Source organism: Gopherus evgoodei, chromosome 9 (assembly GCF_007399415.2).
Source record: "Gopherus evgoodei ecotype Sinaloan lineage chromosome 9, rGopEvg1_v1.p, whole genome shotgun sequence".
In the NCBI taxonomy this organism is placed as follows: domain Eukaryota; kingdom Metazoa; phylum Chordata; order Testudines; family Testudinidae; genus Gopherus; species Gopherus evgoodei.
This window is the reverse complement of record NC_044330.1, coordinates 45,294,027-45,315,831: the sequence shown is the minus strand read 5'-3', so window position 1 is coordinate 45,315,831 and position 21,805 is coordinate 45,294,027. Positions and strand designations below refer to the sequence as shown.

The following is a 21,805-nucleotide window of genomic DNA, read 5'->3' as shown; positions in this document are numbered from 1 at the left end:
AATGACACATGAGACTCCAGCCTACAGAGGGCGCTCTGGGCTGGAAGAGTTAATTCCCAGGATGACCAGCAGGAGGCACTGTGCACTGCTACAAAGTCAAATTACAAAGGATGAATATAAACAAATAATACAAGTATGTAGGGATAAAATTAGAAAGACCAGGGCACAAAATGAGATTAAATTAGCTAAAGCCATAAAGGGTAGCAAGAAAACATTCTACAAATACATTAGAAGCAAGAGGAAGACCAAAGACAGGGTAGGCCCATTAGTCAATAAGTGGGAGACACAATAACAGAAAATGTGGAAATGGCAGAAATGCTAAATGACTTTTTGTTTCAGTTTTCACAAAAAAGGTAAGTGGAATTCGAAATCTAACATAGTGAATGCCAGTGAAAATGAGGAAGGCTCAGAGGCTAAAACAGGAAACAAGTTAAAAATTACCTAGACAACTTAGATGTCTTCAAGTCACCTGTACCTGAAATACATCTTAGAATACTCAAGGAGCTGACTGAGGAGATATCTGAGCCATTAGTGATTATCTTCGAAAAGTCATGGAAGATGGGAGAGATTCCAGAGGCCTGAAAAAAAGACGGTTACTCACCTTTGTAACTGTTGTTCTTCGAGATGTGTTGCTCATATCCATTCCAGTTAGGTGTGTGCGCCGCGCGTGCACATTCGTCGGAAAACTTTTACCCTAGCAACTCAGTGGGCCGGCAGGTCGCCCCCTAGAGTGGCGCCATCATGGCGCTTGATATATACCCCTGCCGGCCCACCCGCTCCTCAGTTCCTTCTTGCCGGCTACTCCGACAGTGGGGAAGGAGGGCGGGTGTGGAATGGATATGAGCAACACATCTCGAAGAACAACAGTTACAAAGGTGAGTAACCGTCTTTTCTTCTTCGAGTGATTGCTCATATCCATTCCAGTTAGGTGAATCCCAAGCCTTACATAGGCGGTGAGGTCGGAGTGAAATGTGGCAGAATGAAAACTGCTGAGCCAGAGGCTACAGCATCTCTTGACTGTTGAACCAGGGCATACTGCGAAGCAAAGGTATGGACCGAGGACCAATGGAGCTGCGCGACAGATCTCGTGGGTAGGAACATGAGCCAGCAAGGCGGCAGATGAAGCCTGAGCCCTGGTAGAGTGTACAATGATGTGGCTTGGGTAAATATGAGCCAAATCATAACAAGTGCGGATGTACGCCATCACCCAAGATGAGATCCTCTGAGAGGAAAACAAGCAAGCCCTCCCTTTGGCCCGCTACCGTGACAGAGCTGGGGTATCTTACGAAATGGTTCTGTCAGCACAATATAAATGCGAGCACTCCACAGATGTCCAGGGAGTGCAATGGTTGTGCCCATTGCGTTGAGCTGTGGGTAACATGAAAGGCCGAAACCACCTTAGGGAGGAAAGCCGGGTGCGGTCATAACTGCACCTTGTCTTTGTGAAACCTAGTGTACGGCGGAACCACCGTAAGAGCTCTGAGCTCGGAGACCCGTCTGGCCGATGTAACAGCTATGAGGAAAGTTGTCGTCCAAGACAGGTATAGCAGAGGGCCAGTCGTGAACGGCTCGACTGGAGGAGACATAAGTCTGGTTAAAACTAGGTTGAGGTCCCAGGTTGGGGCTGGGCGGCGCACCCGAGGGTGCAAGCGCTCCAAGCCCTTGAGGGACCTCGAACTCATTGAGCGTGAGAACACGGAACGTCCACCTTAGCCTGGCTGGAAGGTAGAGATGGCTGCTGAGTGTATCCTCAGCGATGATACCGCCATGTCCTGCCGCTGAAGGCCAGAGGCAGGTCAAATAGAGGGGATCGAGACCTCAGCAGGAGCAAGATGGAGTGTATTGCAGCTGTAGAAGAAACGCTTCCACCTGGCCCGGTACGTTGACCAGGTGGAAGGCTGCCTGTCACCCCGGCTCAGTTACGCAGCAGCCACACCGTGAGGCGAAGAGGCTGCAGGTCCGAGTGACGAAGCCTGTCGTTGCCCTGAGTGATGAGGTCTGGGTGGGGTGGAAGGGTAATTGGGTCTGTTACTGACAGGCCGAGCAATGTGGTATATCAGTGCTGCCTGGACCACTCTGGAGTGATCATGATGATGCGCGCTCTGCCCCTGCGGAGTTTGAGCAGGACCTGATGAACCAGTGGGAACAGTGGGAAGGCATAATGGAGTTGGCCTTTCCACGGCATCAGGAATGCGTCCAAGATCGATCCTGAGGAGAGACCTTGGAAGGAGCAGAACATCTGGCATTTCCTTCTCTCGCGGTGAGCGAACAGGTCTATGTGAGGAAACATCTCCACTTCTGGAAAGCAGAACACCTCACATGGGGCAGAGTGATCACTCGTAAGACAGGAAAGACCTGCTGAGTCAAAGCGCCAAGACGTTCCAAACGCCTGGGAGAAAGGACGTCACCAGCTCCATCGAGTGGGCCATGCAAAAGATCCGGAAATGGATGGCCTCCTGACAAAAGGGGGGAGGACTATGTCCCTCCCTGGATATTTATGAAGCACATGGACGTTGTGTTGGCTGTAAACACCGAGATACAACGGCCTCGCAGCTGCCGCTGAAACCCCTGGCACGCCAGGCGGACTACTCTCATTTTTGGGGCATTGATGTGGAATGCCAGCTCCCTAGAAGACCAAAGGCCTTAAGCTCGGAGGTGACCATGAGCACTCGAGCAGAGAGATGATGCGTGCGTCGTCAGGGGCAGTGAGGGCTGGGGCGGATGAAACCGCATCCCTGCCCACACCAGGGAGGGAGTTAGCCACCACTCTAGGGAGCCTAAGGTGCTCGAGGGAACGGTGACTACCATAACCATTGGCTCCCTGTCCGAGTGGTACGCTGAGGTGAGCCGGACTTGGAAAGGACGGAGGCGGAGCTTGGCGTGTTTGGTTACAAACTTGCGGGCAACCATGGACCCAGGAGACTGAGACAAGTACGAGCCGAGGTCGTTGGGAAAGCCTGCAGACCTCAGATGATTGTTGCCATCGCCTAAAACCGCAGTTGTGATAAGCAGGCTCCGGCTAGGTAGGAGACCAGGATAGCCCCTAGGAAGTCCAACCTCTGCGTGGGAACCAGAGTGGATTGCTCTATAGGAATCATCAGGCCTTGACCTGTGAATAAGACCGTGACGATGCCCACGCGCTGAGTGGCTTGTGTCTCAGAGTCTCCTCGGATAAGCGAATCGTCCAGATACGGAAAAACGCATATCCGACATCAGCGAAGGTAGGCGGCGACTATGGCCGTAAACCAGAAGTATTGACAGTTGGCTAGAAAGCGGAGGTATCTCCTGTGCGGAGGGAAGATGGCGTTGCGAAAGTACGCGTCCTTCATATCCCGGGCGGCATAGTAGCCCCCAAGAGGCAAGGATGGAATAATGGTTCCCAGGGATACCGTGCGGAACTTCAACCTTATCCTAAACCGGTTGAGTCCGCGCAGGACCAGGAAGGTCTGAGACCTGCGTTCGAGTGGGGGACTAGGGCATAACGGGAGTAAAACCCCTTGCCCCTTTCGTCCGCTGAAGGGGGACAGGGCTGGAGCAAATTAAAGGTGGTACCTATGCTCCATCGTGCGCAGGACCCAGCGATCTGAAATTAACTGGGGCCACGCCAGGAGAAAGCGGGATTGGGATCCCGGCCTGTGACTGGTACATCGCCCTCAGGCGCACCTTGGAAGGTTCGTCTTTGGTCCCAGTGGTAATTGCGAGGGACCTTGACCTTGGCTCTTTAGGGGTCCTGACATTCGTCTGCGACCACCTTGGCCTCGCCGTTTGCCAAAGTCCTGTCTCTGGCTAGGCACAGAGTATGGCGGCTGGGGACAGAAAGGCCTGCGTTTGGTCGCTGGCGTATGCATGCTGAGAGAGCGCATTAGGACCCTATTGTCCATCAGGCTTCGCAGCCTGGGGCTGTCTTTGCCGCGAAGAGGCCTTTACCAACAAAGGGTAAATCCTGAATGGCATACTGCAGCTCCGGCCGGAGGTTTGAAACCTGAAGCCATGAAATGCACCTCATGGCGACACCAAAGGCCAGAGTCCTGGCTGCAGAATCTGCTGCGTCCAACGAGACCTGGAGGGACGCTCTGGGTATCTTCTTTCCCCCGTCCTCCAAGACGGCAGCGAACTCCTGGCGGGAGTTTTGAGGGAGAAACTCCATAAACTAAACTACCTTCACCCAGGTGCTATAATTATCGCAGCTAAGCAAGGCTTGTTGCTTTGCTACCCAGAGCTGCAGGGCCTCTGCAGAGTACACCTGGCGGCCAAGCAGGTTCATTCGCCAAGCCTCTTTCGGTTTCGGGGCTGGCGCCCGCTGGCCATCATATCAGAATCGTGGTCCTGAGCATAAAATCTGCGCATGTGGGATGACACGGATGCGTGTCCGGACGGCCATGGAGGTACTAAAAGAAGGCACAGGCAGAGTCTCTGACTCTATCGGACCTTGCCCAACTCGGCACCGGGGACCGGCACCGGGAGGTGTACCGGTACCTGGAACGAGATCCAGACCCGCAACCAGAACGGTGCCGGGAGGTCGACCGAGATCTCGAGGCTCGGGGAGAGGCTACAGGAGTCAAGGTACCTGCCGCGGTGCCGGGAGTCGGAACGGTGCCGATAGCGGGTCGGCGAACGGGATACCGACCGGTGCAGCGAGTGCGACCAGTACCGATGAGGAAAACAGCACCGGGACTGCAAGTGGTGTCGGGCGTGCCGACAGGACCTGGAGTGTCTGCGGGACCGTGATCATGAACGGTGCCGCTCTGCTGTGCTGAAATAGGACGGTCACATGAAGAGACTGTATTACCTGCACCGGCAGTGCCGGGGTCAGGCAGCATCGACTCTGTCATGGCAATGAGATCCCTCGCCGTTGGTAACGTCTCCGGCGTGGAGGGAACAGCAGGCTCAACCACAGTGCATACTGGGGAGCTGTCAGGCACCGGATCCGATGGCCCTCGTGGGACCGGGATCGACGGTACCGAGGCCGTCAGAGCTTCGGTAGGTGCCGGTGCCGGGCGATCCGAGTTAGATGAGCTGACTGGCTGCGGTGCCGTCGGCACGGAAGCAGCAGGAGCAATAAGCTCAACCACGGCGCGTGCCGGGGAGCCGTCAGGCACCGGATTCGATAGCCCTTGTGGGACTGGAATCGACGGTGCTGACGTTGTCGGTGCCTCAGAGGCGTCGGTGCCGGGCAATCCGACTTAGACTAGCCCTCTGGCTGCGGTGCCGTTGGCACGGAAGCAGCAGGAGCAGTAGCTCAACCATGGCGCGTGCCGGGGAGCTGTCAGGCACCGGATTCTACGGCCCTTGTGGGACCGGGATCGACGGTGCCGACGTCGTCGGTGCCGTAGCAGGTGTCGATGCCGGGCGATCCGACTTAGACGAGCTCTCTGGTTGCGGTGCCGCTGGCACGGAAGCAGCAGGAGCAGTAGCTCAACCACGGCGCGTGCCGGGGAGCCGTCAGGCACCGGATTCTACGGCCCTCGTGGGACCGGGATCGACGGTGCCGACGTTGTCGGTGCCGGGCGATCCGACTTAGACGAGCTCTCTGGCTGCGGTGCAGTTGGCACGGAAGCAGCAGGAGCAGTAAGCTCTACCACGGCGCGTGCCGGGGAGCTGTCAGGCACCGGATTCAGTGACCCTGGGGGACTGGAATCGACGGTGCCGATGTCATCGGTGCCTCTGCAGGTGTCGGTGCCGGGCAATCCGACTTAGACGAGCTCTCTGGCTGCGATGCAGGTGGCACGGAAGCAGCAGGAGCAGGGGGCTCAACCACGGCACGTCAGGCACCAGCAGGAATCGTAGGCTTTCTCGACCTCGGAAGAAGGGAGCGGTGCCGAGTCGACATCGGTGCCGGCGATGGCCGGTGCCGAAAGGCCTTGGTAGTACCGTCGGGGTCCGGTGCCGAGGAGGCGCTTCTGCCAGCCGCTTGATCATCGCTCGGCGCCCAAGGTGGAGGGGTAAGTGAAAGTCCCGCTCCTTTTTGTTCTCGGCTTAAAAGCCTTGCAAATGGGGCACTTGGCTGTCAAGTGTGATTCCCTGAGGCACTTCAAACAGGAGTCGTGTGGATCTCCCTTCGGCATCGGCTTCTGGCAGGCCGAGCCCATTTTAAAACCCGGTGAGCCGTGCATGGGCTCCGGCACCGGGTTCATGGAAGGGGCTACTTCCTGAACCCCGCTAACTAAACTAACTATGTTAGCAAAGAAAAAACGTATAACTATACAAATATATATATAAAAGGATTACAACTGCATAACTATATACGAGAACTACGAGTAGCTAGGGAAGTGGAGGTCAGCTAAGCCGCGCTCCACTGTTCCAACGACCGACACGGGCGGTAAGAAGGAACTGAGGAGTGGGTGGGCCGGCAGGGGTATATATCAAGCGCCATGATGGCGCCACTCTAGGGGGCGACCTGCCGGCCCACTGAGTTGCTAGGGTAAAAGTTTTCCGACGAATGTGCACACGCGGTGCACACACCTAACTGGAATGGATATGAGCAATCACTCGAAGAAGAAGGGCAAATATTGTGCAAATCTATAAAAAAGGAAAATAAGGACAACCTGGGGAAATACAGACCAGTCATCTTAAAGTCTGTACCAGGAAAGATAATGGAGCAAATAATTAAGCAATCAATTTGCAAACACCTTGAAGACGATAAGATAAGTGACAATCAGCATGGATTTGCCAAGAAATCATGTCAAACCAACTTATAGCTTTCTTCGACAGGTTAACAAGCCTTGTGGCAGGACGGGGGGTAAATGTGGTATATCTTAAATTTTGTAAGGCTTTTGATACTGTCTTGCATGACTATCTCATAAACCAACTAGGGAAATAAAACCTTGATGGAGCTATTATAAGGTGGGTGCATAACTGGTTGAAAAACCATTTCGAGAGAGTAGTTATCAGTGGTTCACAGTCAAGCTGGAAGGGCATAATGAGTGGGTTCCTGCCGGGACCAGTTTTGGGTCTGGTTCTGGTCAATATCTTCATCAATGATTTAGATAATAGCAAAGAGAGTACAATTACAAAGTTTGCAGACAATACCACGCTGGGAGGGGTTGCAAGTGCTTTGGTGGATTACAATTCAAAATGATCTGGAGAAACGGTCTGAAGTAAATAGGATGAAATTCAATCAGGACAAATGCAAAGTAACCTACTTAGGAAGGAAAAATCAGTTGCACACATACAAAATGGGAAATGGCTTCCTAGGAAGGAGTACTGTGGAAAGGGATCCAGGGGTCATAGTGAATCACAAGCTAAATAGGAGTGAATAATGTAACATGGCTGCAAAAAAAAGCATGTATTCACAGGAGTGTTGTAAGCAAGACACAAGCAGTAATTCTTCCGCTCTACTCTGCACTGATTAGGTCTCAACTGGAGTATTGTGTCCAGTTCTGGGTGCCACATTTCAGGAAGGATGTGGATAAACTGGAGAGATGATTAAAGGTCTAGAAAACATGACCTATGAGGAAGATTGAAAAAAACTGGGTTTCTTTAGTCTGGAGAAGAAAAGACTGATGGAGGACATAACAGTTATCAAGTACATAAAAGGTTGTTACAAGGAGAAGGGACAAAAATTGTTCTCCTTAACCTCTGAGGATAGGGCAAGAAGCAATGGGCTTAAATTGCAGCAAGGGCAGTTTAGGTTGGCCATTAGGAAAAACTTCCTAACTGTCAAGGTGGTTAAGCACTGGAATAAATTGCCTTGGAAGGTTGTGGAAGCTCCATCATTGGAGATTTTTAAAAGCAAGTTAGACAAACACTTGTCAGGGATGGTGCAGATAATACTTGCTCCTGTCATGAATGTAGGGGACTGGACTCGATGACTTCTTGAGGTCCGTTCCATTCCTACGATTCTATGTTGATCTCCTTAAAGGGGCAGTGGACCTCATATCTGGACTGCTCAGGAAAGGGCTAGACAGTGCAGAGTACCCGTTTTTTTTTCAGGGGCTGAGGAGGAGAAATCCAGGAATGGCAGTGTATTGGAATTACTCTCTAAGTAGGAACCAAGGCTGCTGGAAGCCAGAGCATGTCTGGAGTTTGCTGACAGGCTGCTGGGGTCAGAGCTGCGTGACCAGCATTGTGGTTATACACAGACACTCAGACAATCTATTTCTAATTACATTTGATTGTCAGAGTTTATAGAAAACTATTACACAGATCAATTATAATTACTATTTATAAAGTAAATTAACACTATTTGATAACATGCAAAAGCCAATAAATAATGAATAATCACTTTACCCAATCTGGCTTAATAATATTTATTTCACTGCAATATTAAATACCACATCCTGTTGGAAGTTATAATTCCCAATGGCAAGTTAAATCAATACACAGAATCTCTAAATCTTCAGCCTACAGAAATATTAGAACCATCTTAAATTTAATAGCAGTACTAATTGATGGCTAGATTGTGGATTTGCCACAAGCCCTAGGTAAGAAGCAGTACAAAGTTGTGCTTCTTAAGAACAAACCGTTGACACAGAGTCATAGCTACTCAGTTCCTTGCTTCCTCCGGGACCCAGGAAGAAAATAATTCACCCTTGCACATTATCTGGTGCAGATTACTTTCTCCTACATACCTTCCAGAGCAGATGAGGTTAGGTTCAATAACCATTGCCTATAAACTGCCTATTTTCAGTCTCGTGCTATACCATACTCTTATGGTGAAAAATTAGGGATGAGTTCATGTATAAACACTGCAGACTCTAAAGACACAAGCTGTAAACATTCTTTCAACTGGACAAGAAAACATGTCTACTTTACATGAAAATCATTGCTGTTAAATCTGTTAGCTCTAGCTAATTTAGACTGATGCTATTTCTGCAACTTGCATTGAGTTGTGCTGAAGCAATAGTACAATAGAATCATGATGGATTCAGCACTGAAACACGGCAGTTTGGGTTGGACAGCAAGTATAACCAAGGGAGCATGAGCTGAGAGTTTACGCAGACTAGGTTAATCATGTTTCTGGTAAACCTGTTGGCAGATCATCTTTCCTTTTATGGTTGGAAAGGTTAGAAATCACACTCAGGCAAGGAAACATTTTGAAAGTTGCACACAAGGTTAATTGACCTAGTCAAACTCTGTATTCTGACTATGGTATTCTATGGAATTCAACCACCACAGATTTGGGGATCCACTCTAGCAGAAAACAAGTCTGCTCCAGGCTGAAGGAAAATTCCACCAGCCTAGGAACATCATAGGATGGCATAGGCAGCTTCACACTCGTCACAGGCCCCTGTGTAATGAATGGGGCTGCGGATAAGGAGGCATCGCCCCAGCCCTCAGGGACTCTGGGTTGCAGAGCAGCCCATTGACAGTTGTGGGAAGGCTGCCATAAATTGGACCAGTTCCCGAGGCACAAAAGTAGTTTATAGCCCAGTTATGCCACCATCCCACAGTGCTGTTCTTTTGGTTCTGTGCTTCAGTATAGTATACAATATACAGTAACTCCTCACTTAAAGTCGTTCCAGTTAACATTGTTTCATTGTTACATTGCTGATCAATTAGGGAACATACTCATTTAAAGTTGTGCAATGCTCCCTTCTAATGTCGTTTAGCAGCCACCTGCTTTGTCCACTGCTTGCTGGAAGAGCAGCCTGTTGGAGGTAGCTGGTGGGGGCTTGGAACGAGGGTGCACCGGCAGCCACCCTATCAGCTCCCCGCTCCCCTAAGCTCCGCTCAGCAGGCTATCAATTGCTCGGCAGTTCAGCTGTCCTTCCCCCCACTGCCATGTGCTGCTCCTGCCCTTTGCCTGGGAGCTGCTCCCAGAGACTCCTGCTTGCTGTGCAGGGGGGGAGGAAGGGGCAGGCTAATGTCAGGGCATCCTCCTCCCCCTGGTCCTGCACCCCACTTACCCCTTCTCCATATAGAGCAGGGAGCGGACACTGATAGAGAGAGACAGAGAGCCTGGGGCAGCAGCTGCTGTCTCAACTTCCTGATCCACTTAAAAAGACAATGCACTTAAGAGTGGGTCAGCTTACTTAAAGGGGCAGTGTGCATCTCTCTTTCTCACATACACACACACACACACACACGGTGTGTGTCTATCTGCTATGCTGTCTCCCCTTCCTCCTGTTCGTGATGCCTTGATGAGAAGCTACATTAACAACATGTTAACCCTTGAGGGCTCAGCCGAGCACTAGTTCATCATTTCGCAGCAAGGCATTCCCTGGGAAATATCCCTCTCTCTTCTACCCTCTAACTTCACCACCTCAACCAAGCTTCACGATCATCACAGCTGTGAACAGTATTAAATTGTTTGTTTAAAACGTATACTGTGTGTATATCTATATAATATATATATTTTTTGTCTGGTGAAAGAAATTCCCTGGAACCTAAACCCCCCATTCTTATGGGGAAATGGATTTGCTTAACATCATTTCACTTAAAGTAGCCTTTTTCAGGAACATAACTACAACATTAAGCGAGGAATTACTGTACCCCAGTGTTTTCATCTTCAGATCCCTTCTAAGACCCAACGTGGAAAAGCTTTTAATTGTGAGACTTACTTACTTGGTTAAAATGATGAAGTTTGTCAATTAAATGACTGATGAGAGGGTCTAATCCTTTGACTTTCAATTCTGGGTTATTAATTTGTGCCTTCAGTCCATTGGAAACAACTCTGCTGGTGTAACTGAAAAAAGGGAACAAAAGATCAACCAGGGAGAAAATATTTACACTGAAAGTGAGAGGGTAACATTTTACAGGCTATTTTCATTAGAATAATTAACATACACAAGTTTTCCTCAATGTGTCAGGGTCAATAAATATATTACAAAGCAAACATGTTTGTAAATAGTGTAATTAGTGCAAACAATTCTTTCATCACCCCAAATCTGCATAAAATGACATGATTTCTTGCAGTATTATCAACTCCAACCATTCCAATATCACAAGTCAGTACCCAAAAAAATCATGAGAGATTTAAAAAAACCCAACATTTCAGGTTTCTTATTTGTATTTTGGTGTCTGAACCTTTCAGGTTTATGTTTCAAGCTTTTCTGCACAACTCTAAGGGCTGGAAACTTGCTTTAAAAATCAAATTTGAGATTCTCAGATAATCACTGGAATCCAGGGGCTTTAAGGAAGACAACAAATATCGCGAGACTTGCAGTAAAATCGCAAGAGTTGGCAATGCTGTACAATTTCTCAATCATCAGGGGAAATGTCCCACTCAGTGAAATGAGGCTTTTCAGGAGAGGTCAGCAATTGAGAAGATGAGATTGCCTGCTGGGCTTCAGCCTTAGATGTACTGTAAGAACTCCTTCAAGCGGCACAATCTGATACATCAGCAGTCTTCATCTCAGTCATGCATTATCTTTATCATTACGACTTTGTTAGGAGCAGTTCAGATATATACATACGTAGAGCCCGCCTCTAGGCAATCTCACCTTAGACCTTTGGATCTGAAAAACATCAGCTGTTCTCACATAGTAAATGCCTGCCTCTATCAGCATCCTCATCCTATCACCATGGACAAAGTTATAGAGACACACCAACTGATCATTCAGTCATTGCTGTACTTCTGTTTCAGCACCAAGATATTGTTCTTTCTATTTGTTTTTGCATCCTTAAATACAAGGAACGAACTGGGTCCCCATTTTTCTGGGGATCCTATGCAAACTACTTCGATTTTCCTGCACCTCCTCTGCAGCAAAACTGGACAAGGAGGTATTCATGGCCCAAGAAGGCAGTGGGACTGATGGGGAAGGTCACTCAACAACTGGCTTCTCCTATGCACCCATATCTGCTTGGGAACTGTGAATCATCATGCCAAATGTATGCCTTTGTAAACTCTAGCAGAAGGAGGTTGCATTCTTCTGGATTGGAACTCAAAGAGAAAGGTCCTGTTACAATTTTCTCCTTAGCCACAGCTACATTCTCTACATGATAACTCAGATTTTCTTTCAGTCTGTCAGCAATCTTCCCTTGATAGCTTTTTAAGACTGGAAAATTAAGGATGGGGCTTTCACAAGGGGCTAAGAGAATTAGGCGTTCAACTTGTATTGGCTTTTATATTAGAGTCAGGCACCTAATACCCTTTGGAAATGGCAGCATAAATTCTCTCTTCTCTCAGTGACAAACAGAATGGCAAATTATAATTGGACCTTTACTAGGATGTTTGTCCTATCTTAATTAAAACCAAACAAGTGAATAAAGTTAGACTTCAAGTAAACCTGACAATAAAACATTACATACTGCTGTTTAACATTTCAGTTCAAAGGTATGCTTGAAATTCTGGTGAAGAATAGAAGAGGTGGCATGGTCAGTTTTTAAGGAAAATTATCAATGACTTTAATCTTGCAGAGAAAGGAAAGATGATAAGAATAAAAAGTGCAAAATAATGGATTTAAAAAAAACCAAAACCATTCATTGTGTTAAAATACACAACCAACAGCAGCCTGTCTCCTTGTATTAGATGCAGAGAACGCATTTGATGCAACTCTTCGGGATCATCCTGTTGCAGTACAGGAGGAATTCAGTTATGGACATCAATTTACAGCCTCCATCAAACTGTTCTACAATTCTCCATGTGCATTCCTTTGGCTGAACATCTTCCCATCACAAACAGCAGCACAAGGCAAGAGAATGCTTTGCTACCTATTCTTATTGCTCTATGCTTTTTATCACTTGCTATAGCTATCAGAGTTTCTCCAGATACTCAGGGCATCACAATGATAAATAAGGTAAAAAAGCTTTTTTTCCACCTACAAATGATATTGCTTTAACTCTGCAAATCACAAGCCTCCATTCAATGCTTTTCAGCAGCATTAAAGGCATATAGCATTATATAGATTTTGTGTAAATATGTTCCAGCCAGAAGCAATGCCTTTAGCCACCCCATCCAGTGAGCCTTATTCATTTTCCATGCCAATGACCCCCTGATGGATTCCAATGCCTGGAGGTACAAATCTCACCCAATGTTATTATATTGCTTGTTGCTACATGGGCACCCTCTTTTACTTAATTTAGATAAAGAAAAATGGCATAACCGTCATTATCTATATTTGGTTGAGTCCAAAGTCCATTCAGATCAGTGGGGCTATTTGTGTGCTTAAATATAAGCACGTATGTAAGTGTTTGTAGGACTGAGCCCTGAGACACCACGACAACGTTCAAATCCGTCTGCTGCTGAAATCATTATTAGTGTTTGATATTTAGATATCATAGAACCACAGAAGTGGAAGGGACCACGAGAGGTCATCTAGTCCAGCCCCCTGCGCTCAAGGCAGGACTACGTATTATCTAGACCATCCCTGACAGGTCTTTGTCCAACCTGCTCTTAAAATTCCCCAATGATGGAGATTCCACAACCTCCCTCTGCAATTTATTCCAGTGCTTAACCACCCTGATCATTTGGAAGCTTTTCTTGATGTCCACCCTAAACTGCCCTTGCTGCATTTTAAGCCCATTGCCTCTTCTCCCATCCTCAGAGGTTAATGGGAACAATTCTTCTCTCTCCTTCTTGTAACAACCTTTTATGTACTTAATAACTGTTATCATAACCCCCTTCAGTCTTATCTTCTCCAGATGAAACAAACCCAGTTTTTTCAATCTTACCTCATAGGTCATGTTTTCTAGACCTTTAATCATATTTGCTGCTATTCTCTGGACTTTCTCCACATCTTTCCTGAAATGTGGCACCCAGAACTGGACACAATACTCCAGTTGAGACCTAATCAGTGCAGAGTAGAGTGGAAGAATTACTTCTTGTGTCTTGCTTACAATACTCCTGCTAATACATCCCAGAATAATGTTTGCTTTTTTTGCAACAGCATTGCACTGCTGACTCATATTTAGCTTGTGATCCACTCTGACCCCCAGATCCCTTTCCACAGTACTCGTTCCTAGGCAGTCAGTTCCCTTTTTGTCATTTCCCATCATTTAATCTTGGAATCAGGGAAAGCATACATCAAATTTGGTGGCTCTATCTTCTAGGGCTATTTATATTCATATTCAATCTGTTACACCTATAGCCAACTGCTCTCTGGAGAGAGGGTAGGACCCACAGGACCTCAAGGGTCTGCTTACTCACATGCTTGATACATGAATGGCTGTAGGGGCCGTACAAATAGCATGACTGACATGCCTCGGCAGCCAGCTGTTGCCCCCAAAAGTGGCTGGGACTACCTGGGCATATGAACTGTGACAGGAGCTGATGTTAAGTGCAGCCAGAGGAAGCCATTTGCAGAGCACAACAACTATTGTTCCTAGAAAACCCAAGAACTTTAGTCCATCTTCTTGTGTGTCACTTACTGCTACCCTATCCATTAACTGCTTACGTATAGAACACTTCTCTAACAAACTGAGTCCAGAGAGAAAAGGTGGGTGAGGTAATATCTTTTATTGGGCCAACTTCTGCCGGTGAGAGAGACAAGTTTTCAAGCTTACATGCAGCTGACCTGAGATGTGAATTCTTGTCTCTCACTCACAGAAACTGGTCCAGTAAAAGATATTATTTCACCCACCTTCTCTCTCTAATAGGCTGGAACTGACATGACTACAACAACCCTGAGTCCACAGAGACTCAGTCCAGAGAGAATGGACTGAGTTCAATCCATTGGCTGTAGGGAGGTGGGTTCCAGCAATAAGAGAAGATATGGCCCCCTTGGTTGCTCTTGAGGGCAAGGAGAATGGGGAGTATTGAAAACCATGTTAACATGATAAACTATCACTTGAACTTATAAGGGGCTTCCTGGACCTACTTGCAGGTGAAGAGGCTAAGTAGGGATGCATGTGATCAGAGTCAGAGTGCAGAGCACCCGCCTAAAGTACTGCGGGTTGAATTGTGCCTCTGTTTTAAGGAGCAACTTGCTGTCTCTCTCTTAGGTCTTGTGCACTATTCTCCATTCTAAGACACGGTGTTATGTTACAACCTTCCAGCAAGAGTATTGTGTATTTTTATTTAACTTCTCTGTGTATGTTGTCAAACATAACAGAGAGAAGGCACGCTAACAATTCAAAGTGAGTCACAGAGCCGCTGAGGAGGGAGGACTACGTGCAGGCTGCCACAACTGGAGATAACTTGTTCCAGGAGGCAGCTATACATACATCTTACTTGAAATCCTATCCTGTAAGCACAGAATTAAGCTGCTGGCTCTGTATCAGGTCTGATATACACCTCTACCCCGATATAACACGGTCCTCAGGAAACAAAAAATCTCACTGCATTATAGGTGAGACCACGTTATATGGAACTTGCTTTGGCCCTCCCTGTTCCTTGCTCCCTGACCTCCCCCTCCAACGACCCCCATCCTTAAACATCTCCAGGACCCCACCCCCTACCCAACCTCCCTGCTCCCTGAGTGCTCTGACCTCTATCCACACCCTCCACACCCTGACAGGCACTCACTGGCAGCGGAGGGAAGTGGAGAAGCCTGTCCCCAGCCCCCTCCACTCTGCCACCTCCCAGCCATGGCACTCTGCTTCCCGCTGTCGATGAGTGCAGGGAGGTTGGGGAAAGGACGTCCCCCTGCACTCACCCGTGGCGGGAAGCAGAGCGACGCGGCCCCAGCCTGCTCCACTTTCCTTGCCCCGGCCCCAGCCATGTTGCTGAAGGGGGCTGAGGAAAGTTCCTGCACTCACCTGTGGCGGGAAGTGGAGTGCTGCAGCTGGGACCTGGCAGAGTGGAGCTGGCTGGAGCTGGGCTGCTCCACTTCTCGCCGCTGGTGAGTGCAGGGAGGTTGGGGAGAGGACGGCCCCTGCACTCACCTGCGGCGGGAAGCAGAGCGCCTTGGCTGGGAGGTGGCAGAGTGGAGTGGGCTGAGGCTGGACTGCTCCGCTTCCGCTGCTGCCGGTGAGGGCGGGGAAATCCTTTCCCCCCAGCCCCCTCCCCCGAGTGACATGGCTGGGGTGAGAGAAGCAGAACGGGCTGCTCCCAGCCCCCTGCTAATCCCCAGGGTCACTCTGGGACTGCGGGGTCCCCCAAAGTGCCACCCCACAGGTCCTGCCCCCAGGAGCCCCTGACCGCCCCCGAGACCCTCTGCCCCTTATCAAACCCCTCAGCCCCGGCCTGGCCCAACACCCTTAAGACACTGCTCAGAGCAACGTGTCAGAGCTTTACTTTGTTGTATGCAAACCCGCGTTCTATCGGGTTTCATTATGTTGAGATAGAGGTGTACTTTTGAATAAACAATGCATTTCCTGAAAGGTAATTTGATTTGTTTACTTCTTTGCACTATGTAACACATTTTTTGTGTGCTGACAACAGATCCTGAATTACTGAGAATATACATTAAGAATAGTCAGAAATTGGCCGACTTTATCTAATAATCTGAAAAATAGTAGCACAGAATTGTTAATGCCAGTGATTCATAGATTCCAAGGCCAGAAGGGAGACTAGTGTGATCATCTAGTCTGACCTCCTGTGTAACACAGGCCAAAGAACTTACTCAAAAACAATTCCTAGAGCAGAGCTTTTAGAAAAACATCCAATCTTGATTTAAAAATTGTCGGTTGCGGAGAATCCACCATGTCTCTTGGTAAATTGTTCCAACAGTTAATTACTCTAATTTTTAAAAAGTTACACCCTATTTCCTGCAGTACTTTATTCATACTAGACCCTGAAATGTCTGTATCAACAACCTACAGGTTAAAAAGACCAGGAGATGTGTATTAAAACATCATCTATATGCAGCAATTCTGAACTAACCATTCTCCTAGCATGCAATGAATAGCAAATACAGGAAGAATTACTAATCGATTTCAAAACTGTGGGTTTAATAGTAACATTATTCTACTGACATACTGGGAAAAGCTAAAAATGTTATTTAAAAAAATCTTAACAGCTTTCCAGAAGTATAGTTTAGATGATTTTTAGCTCACACAATTATCCTAAGCTTGAAATGGGTCAGAAGCAAACTGTTGCCTAGAAACCAGCAAGGATAATATTTTGAATATAAATATACATTTCTTCCCTTATTTTTAAAAAAATATTTTAGCTTTAGAAATTCTTTTTAAAGTCAGAACTCTACAAGTCATTTTGAAACACACTGTATTATTTTTCATTTGTAATCTGAAAGGGGACAAAATATAAGATGCTCCCAAACAACTGAAGAAAAACGGAGATGAAAGATGCTGCCTATGCAATGTCCAAAACTAACCCAGGGTTTCCACAGGCTCTTTAGATAGCTAAAGGTTTCAGAGAACAAACATTAAAACTAAAAGATTCCAGATAGACAGCTGCAGAAGCTGCATTAGATACAGTAGTAATGATATTTAGCCATATGAGACTGGGAAATGGGGGTGGCATTATCACACCATTCCCTTCCCTGTTCCCTACAGGAGACAGTACTAGTTTGGTTACAAGCATCTGATCAAAGCTCTTATAGGCAGCAGTTCCATGTATTATTGATCATGTCCAGCTGGGAGAACATTTCCATTGCTCCATTTCCCTCAGGATGCTATTACTCTGAGCAGGGCCACTATATGCCATTAAGCACCCCAGTGCTCTGATCTGTGGTGGCTAATGATCTATGCTCTTCCGAGGATCAAAAAGAAACTCTGAACTCAGATGACCAGCCTGAATGAACTCAGTCTGAATAAGGAAGTCAGCATCCACATATACTTAAAGTGGGGATTAGAGAGCAACATGGAAACCCCACCAAAATTCATATGCACAGTCTCGTACGCTGAATTTCTCAATTTCTTTTTAAAATAATACACGTCTACCTCAATATAACGTGATCCATATAACGCAAATTCAGATATAACGTGGTAAAGCTCCGGGGGGCGGGGCTGCATGCTCCGGTGGATCAAAGCAAGTTCGATATAACGTGGTTACACCTATAACACGGTAAGATTTTTTGGCTTCTGAGGACAGTGTTATATTGGGGTAGAGGTGTATTAGTGTACTGCAAACTTGATATTATAGCAAGGTCTTTTCAAGGAATACACTGAACTCATCTGGTGTAAATCAGTCTAGTTCTATTGACTTCAGTCCTATTTTACTCTGTCTGAGGATTTGGCTGAATATATCTAAACCTCAGAAGCTGATGTAAACTATCTCTGTTAGGACTTTCAAAGCTGCTTATGGATTCAGGGGCCCAATTCTTATTAATTTATAGTGGAAATTGGATGTCTACATTCTTTAAGTCAGTAGCTCTCAACCTTTCCAGACTACTGTATCCCTTTCAGGAGTCTGATTTGTCTTGTGTACGCCCAAGTTTCATCTCACTTAAAAACTACTTACTTACAAAATCAGACATACAAATACAAGAGTGTCACAGCCACATTGTTACTGAAAAATGGCTTACTCTCATTTTTATCACATAATTATATAATAAATCAGTTGGAACATAAATATTGTACTTACATTTCAGTGTATAGTTTATAGAGCAATATAAACAAGTTATTGTCTGTATGAAATTTTAGTTTATACTGACTTCAGTAGTGAATTTTTTGTAGCCATTATAAAACTAGACAAATATCTAGATGAGGTGATGTATCCCCCGGAAGACCTTTACATAACCCCAGAGGTACACATACTCTGGGTTGAGGACCACTGCATTAGGCCACTTTGAAAATCTAAGCCCTCATTTTCTTCTCAAAAGTAGTTCTGCAGTAGGCATTTGATTTTTCCTTCCTATGTGAAGTACTTTGCACTTGTCTTTATTGACATCTCCAATTTGTCAAGTTGATTGAATTCTAAGCTTGTCTTCCAAAGCGCTTGCAACCTCTCCCAGCCTGGTGTCATCTGCAAATTTATAAGCATACGCCCCACTCCATTATCCAAGTCATTAACGAAAATATTGAACAATAGTGGGCCCAGGACGACCCTGTGGGACTGCACTAGATATGCCCCTCACAACCCTGGTTTGATAGCAAACCACTGATAATTACTCTTTGAGTTTGGTCTTTCAATCAATCATGCACCTACCTTATAGTAATTTCATCTTGACCACATTACCCTAGTTTGCTTACGAGAATGACACACTCCCACATGACAAAAGCCTTACAAAAAATCAAGATACATCACATCTACTGCTTCCCCCTAACCACCAGGCCTGTAACCTTGTCAAAGAAGAAATGTAGGTTGATTTGGCATGATTTGCTCTTGACATATACAAGCTGGCTATTCCCTATAACCTTTTTGTCCTCCAGCTACTTACAAATTCATTGTTTAATAATTTGTTCTAGTATCTTTCCCTCTATTGAAGTTAGGATGAGTGGTCTATATTCCCATGGGTCTCTTTGTTCCCCATTTAAATATAGGTACTATGTTTGCCATTCTGCAGTCCTCTGGGACTTCACCCATCCTCCAAGAGTTCTCAAAGCTAATAGCAAAATTTTCAAGATTGCTTCAGCTAATTCCTTAAATACCCTAGGATGAATTTCATAAGACTCTGCTGACTTGAATATATATCTAACTTACCTAAATATTGTTCAACCTGATATTTCCCTGGCATTCCTCTCCCACTGTTGTTAATATTGTGTATCTAGTTACCATTAACCTTTGTTAGTGAAGATTGAACCAAACTAGGCATTAAACAGTTCAACTTCCTTGTTGCCATCAGTTATTGGCTGACTCGCTAAGTAGGAGACCTACACTTTCCTTCACCTTTCTCTTGTTCCTAATTTATTTAAGGGACCTCTTCTTCTTGCCTTTTATGTCCCTTGCTAGGAGTAACTCATTTTGTGTGTTAGCCTTTACGATTTTGTTCCTGTATGCTTGTGCTATTCTTTTGTGCTCTTCTTAGCAATTTGTCCATGTCTCCACTTTTTTATAGGATTCCTTTTTGATTTTCACATCCTGATGGAGCCATTTTGACCTCTAACTACTTTTTTTCTTTCTTTTGCATCAGAATAGTTTGCAGGTGTGCCTTTAATAGCAAATCCTTGAGAAACTGCCAGCTCTCCTGAACTTCTTTTCCCCTTAGATTTTCTTCCCATGTGACCTTACCTAGCCATTGTCGGAGTGTGTAAAAGTCTGTGTTTTTGAAGTCTGTTGTCCTTCTGCTGCTGCTCCAACTCCTTCCTTTCTTTAGAATCATGAAATCTATCATTTCATGATCACTTTCACCCCAATTGCCTTCCACCTTCAGATTCGTTACCATTTCCTTCCTGATCATAAGAATCAAGTCTAAAATGGTTGGTTATTTCTTCCACTTTCTGGAACAAAATGCTGTCTCCTATACATGCCAAGAATGGTTTGGAAATTTTGTTTTTTACCATATTAGTTTTCCAGCAGATGTCTGGGTAATTAAAGTTCCTCATTACTATCAGGTCTTGTGTTTTGTATATGTCTGTCATTTGTTATAGAAATGCCTAGTCCGTCTCCTCTTCCTGATGCCATGGTCTATAATAGACCCTCTCCTACATCACTCCTAACTTTTACCCCTTTTACCTTTTCCCAGAGTCTCCCAGCTGGTCTGCCTCCAACTTTTTTCTGGCCCTCAGAACACGTGTAAATATTCTTGTGTAATGCACCCCTCCTCCCTTTTTACCCTTTCCTTCTTGAACAAGCTAAGTCCATCTATAACAATATTCCCACTCATGAGACTTATCCCACCAAGTCTCTGTGGTGCAAATTAAGTTATAATTTAGCTTACGTACTAATATTTCCTGTTCTTCCTGTTTATTCTCCATATTCCTTCAATTCGAATATAGACAGCTAATATGCTGAGCAAATTCCCTCACTCATTTTCCTTCCATTGCTCCTATGACTAGCCTAAAATGCAATTACCCTTAACCATTAACCCACACCATTATGCCCCAAATTTTCCATTTTAACCGTCTATTCTGTGTTTTATCAATGCAAATCTCAGCACATCTGGCCTTATGAACCGTAGGACAGTATAATGAGTGATTTTTCCCTCCAGGCAGATGTCATAAAGTTGGTACATAGTACAATATGCACAAAAGCAAGAAAACTGTATTGCAAAAGAGTGCAGTGAAATAAGCCATCAGCCTTATCAACTTATGTCTTAACAACCTTGAATACTTGCCTTTGAAAAATGGGCATGAATACCAAATGGAGAGGTATTTTATACCACCTGAATGGCGATCACGGTATCCTACTGGCTGTTCACCAACCAACATCATGGCGTCACAGTGAAGACCTTCTACTTAATGTGGTACCAATTTCTAAAACACCAGTTCCTTGGCTACCATCTACTGATCCACAGGATGACACTACCAGCTGGTGGCCCTCAGTGATCCTTTTGGAATGACAGATTCATGACTGTGACTGACAGAACTGTGCTTCATGCAATAACAATTCCATCAATACTATTACCCAGTGAAACCTGTTATGTACTTTTTTTGCCTTGTGTTATATTTTTTTATTGGTGCAAAAATCTCTCTCATTTCTTTATTATCTGGATTACTGAGCCATTGTGCAAGACAACTGAGACGTCTCCAAGAGAGGAATGATTAATCTACTGACACTTAGCAAGCAGCTGTATCACCTTTCATTAAGATGCAATGTTCAAGAAAAGTTTATTAAAAAATAATTAATAAAAAACAAGAAATACATCTTGATAAATTTGTTGTCTGAGCTCCAGCAAACAGAGATATAAAATAATGCACCAGTTTGTGTATATATATATTTAACCAACCTATTCTCTTTTGCCAAACTCTAACACTTCCCATGATACAAATGCTTGCTAAAGTAAATTTTTTTAGAACTTCAGACTATACATTTTATTAGTTGGGCCTGATTCTCCTCTCACTTACATCAGTGTAACTCCACTGACTTAAATTAATATATTCCTGATTTATGCCAGTGTAAAAATGAAAGGACACCCAAACCCCACATTTGTAATACGAAACTTGCAATGAAAAGAGTCAAATTCCAATAATTAGCTGGCAA

General features: G+C 45.7%; 1 protein-coding gene across 2 annotated transcripts in view; it reads right to left on the bottom strand.

Moving 5' to 3' along the window:
- Positions 1–21,805, bottom strand: part of LOC115657579 (glypican-5-like) — a 651,971-nt gene that overhangs the window by 269,356 nt on the left and 360,810 nt on the right. For both annotated transcript variants that reach the window (XM_030575622.1, XM_030575623.1), the window contains one exon: positions 10,507–10,627. In XM_030575622.1, coding sequence (XP_030431482.1) covers positions 10,507–10,627 — 121 coding nt within the window. The remainder of the gene's footprint in view (positions 1–10,506; positions 10,628–21,805) is intronic.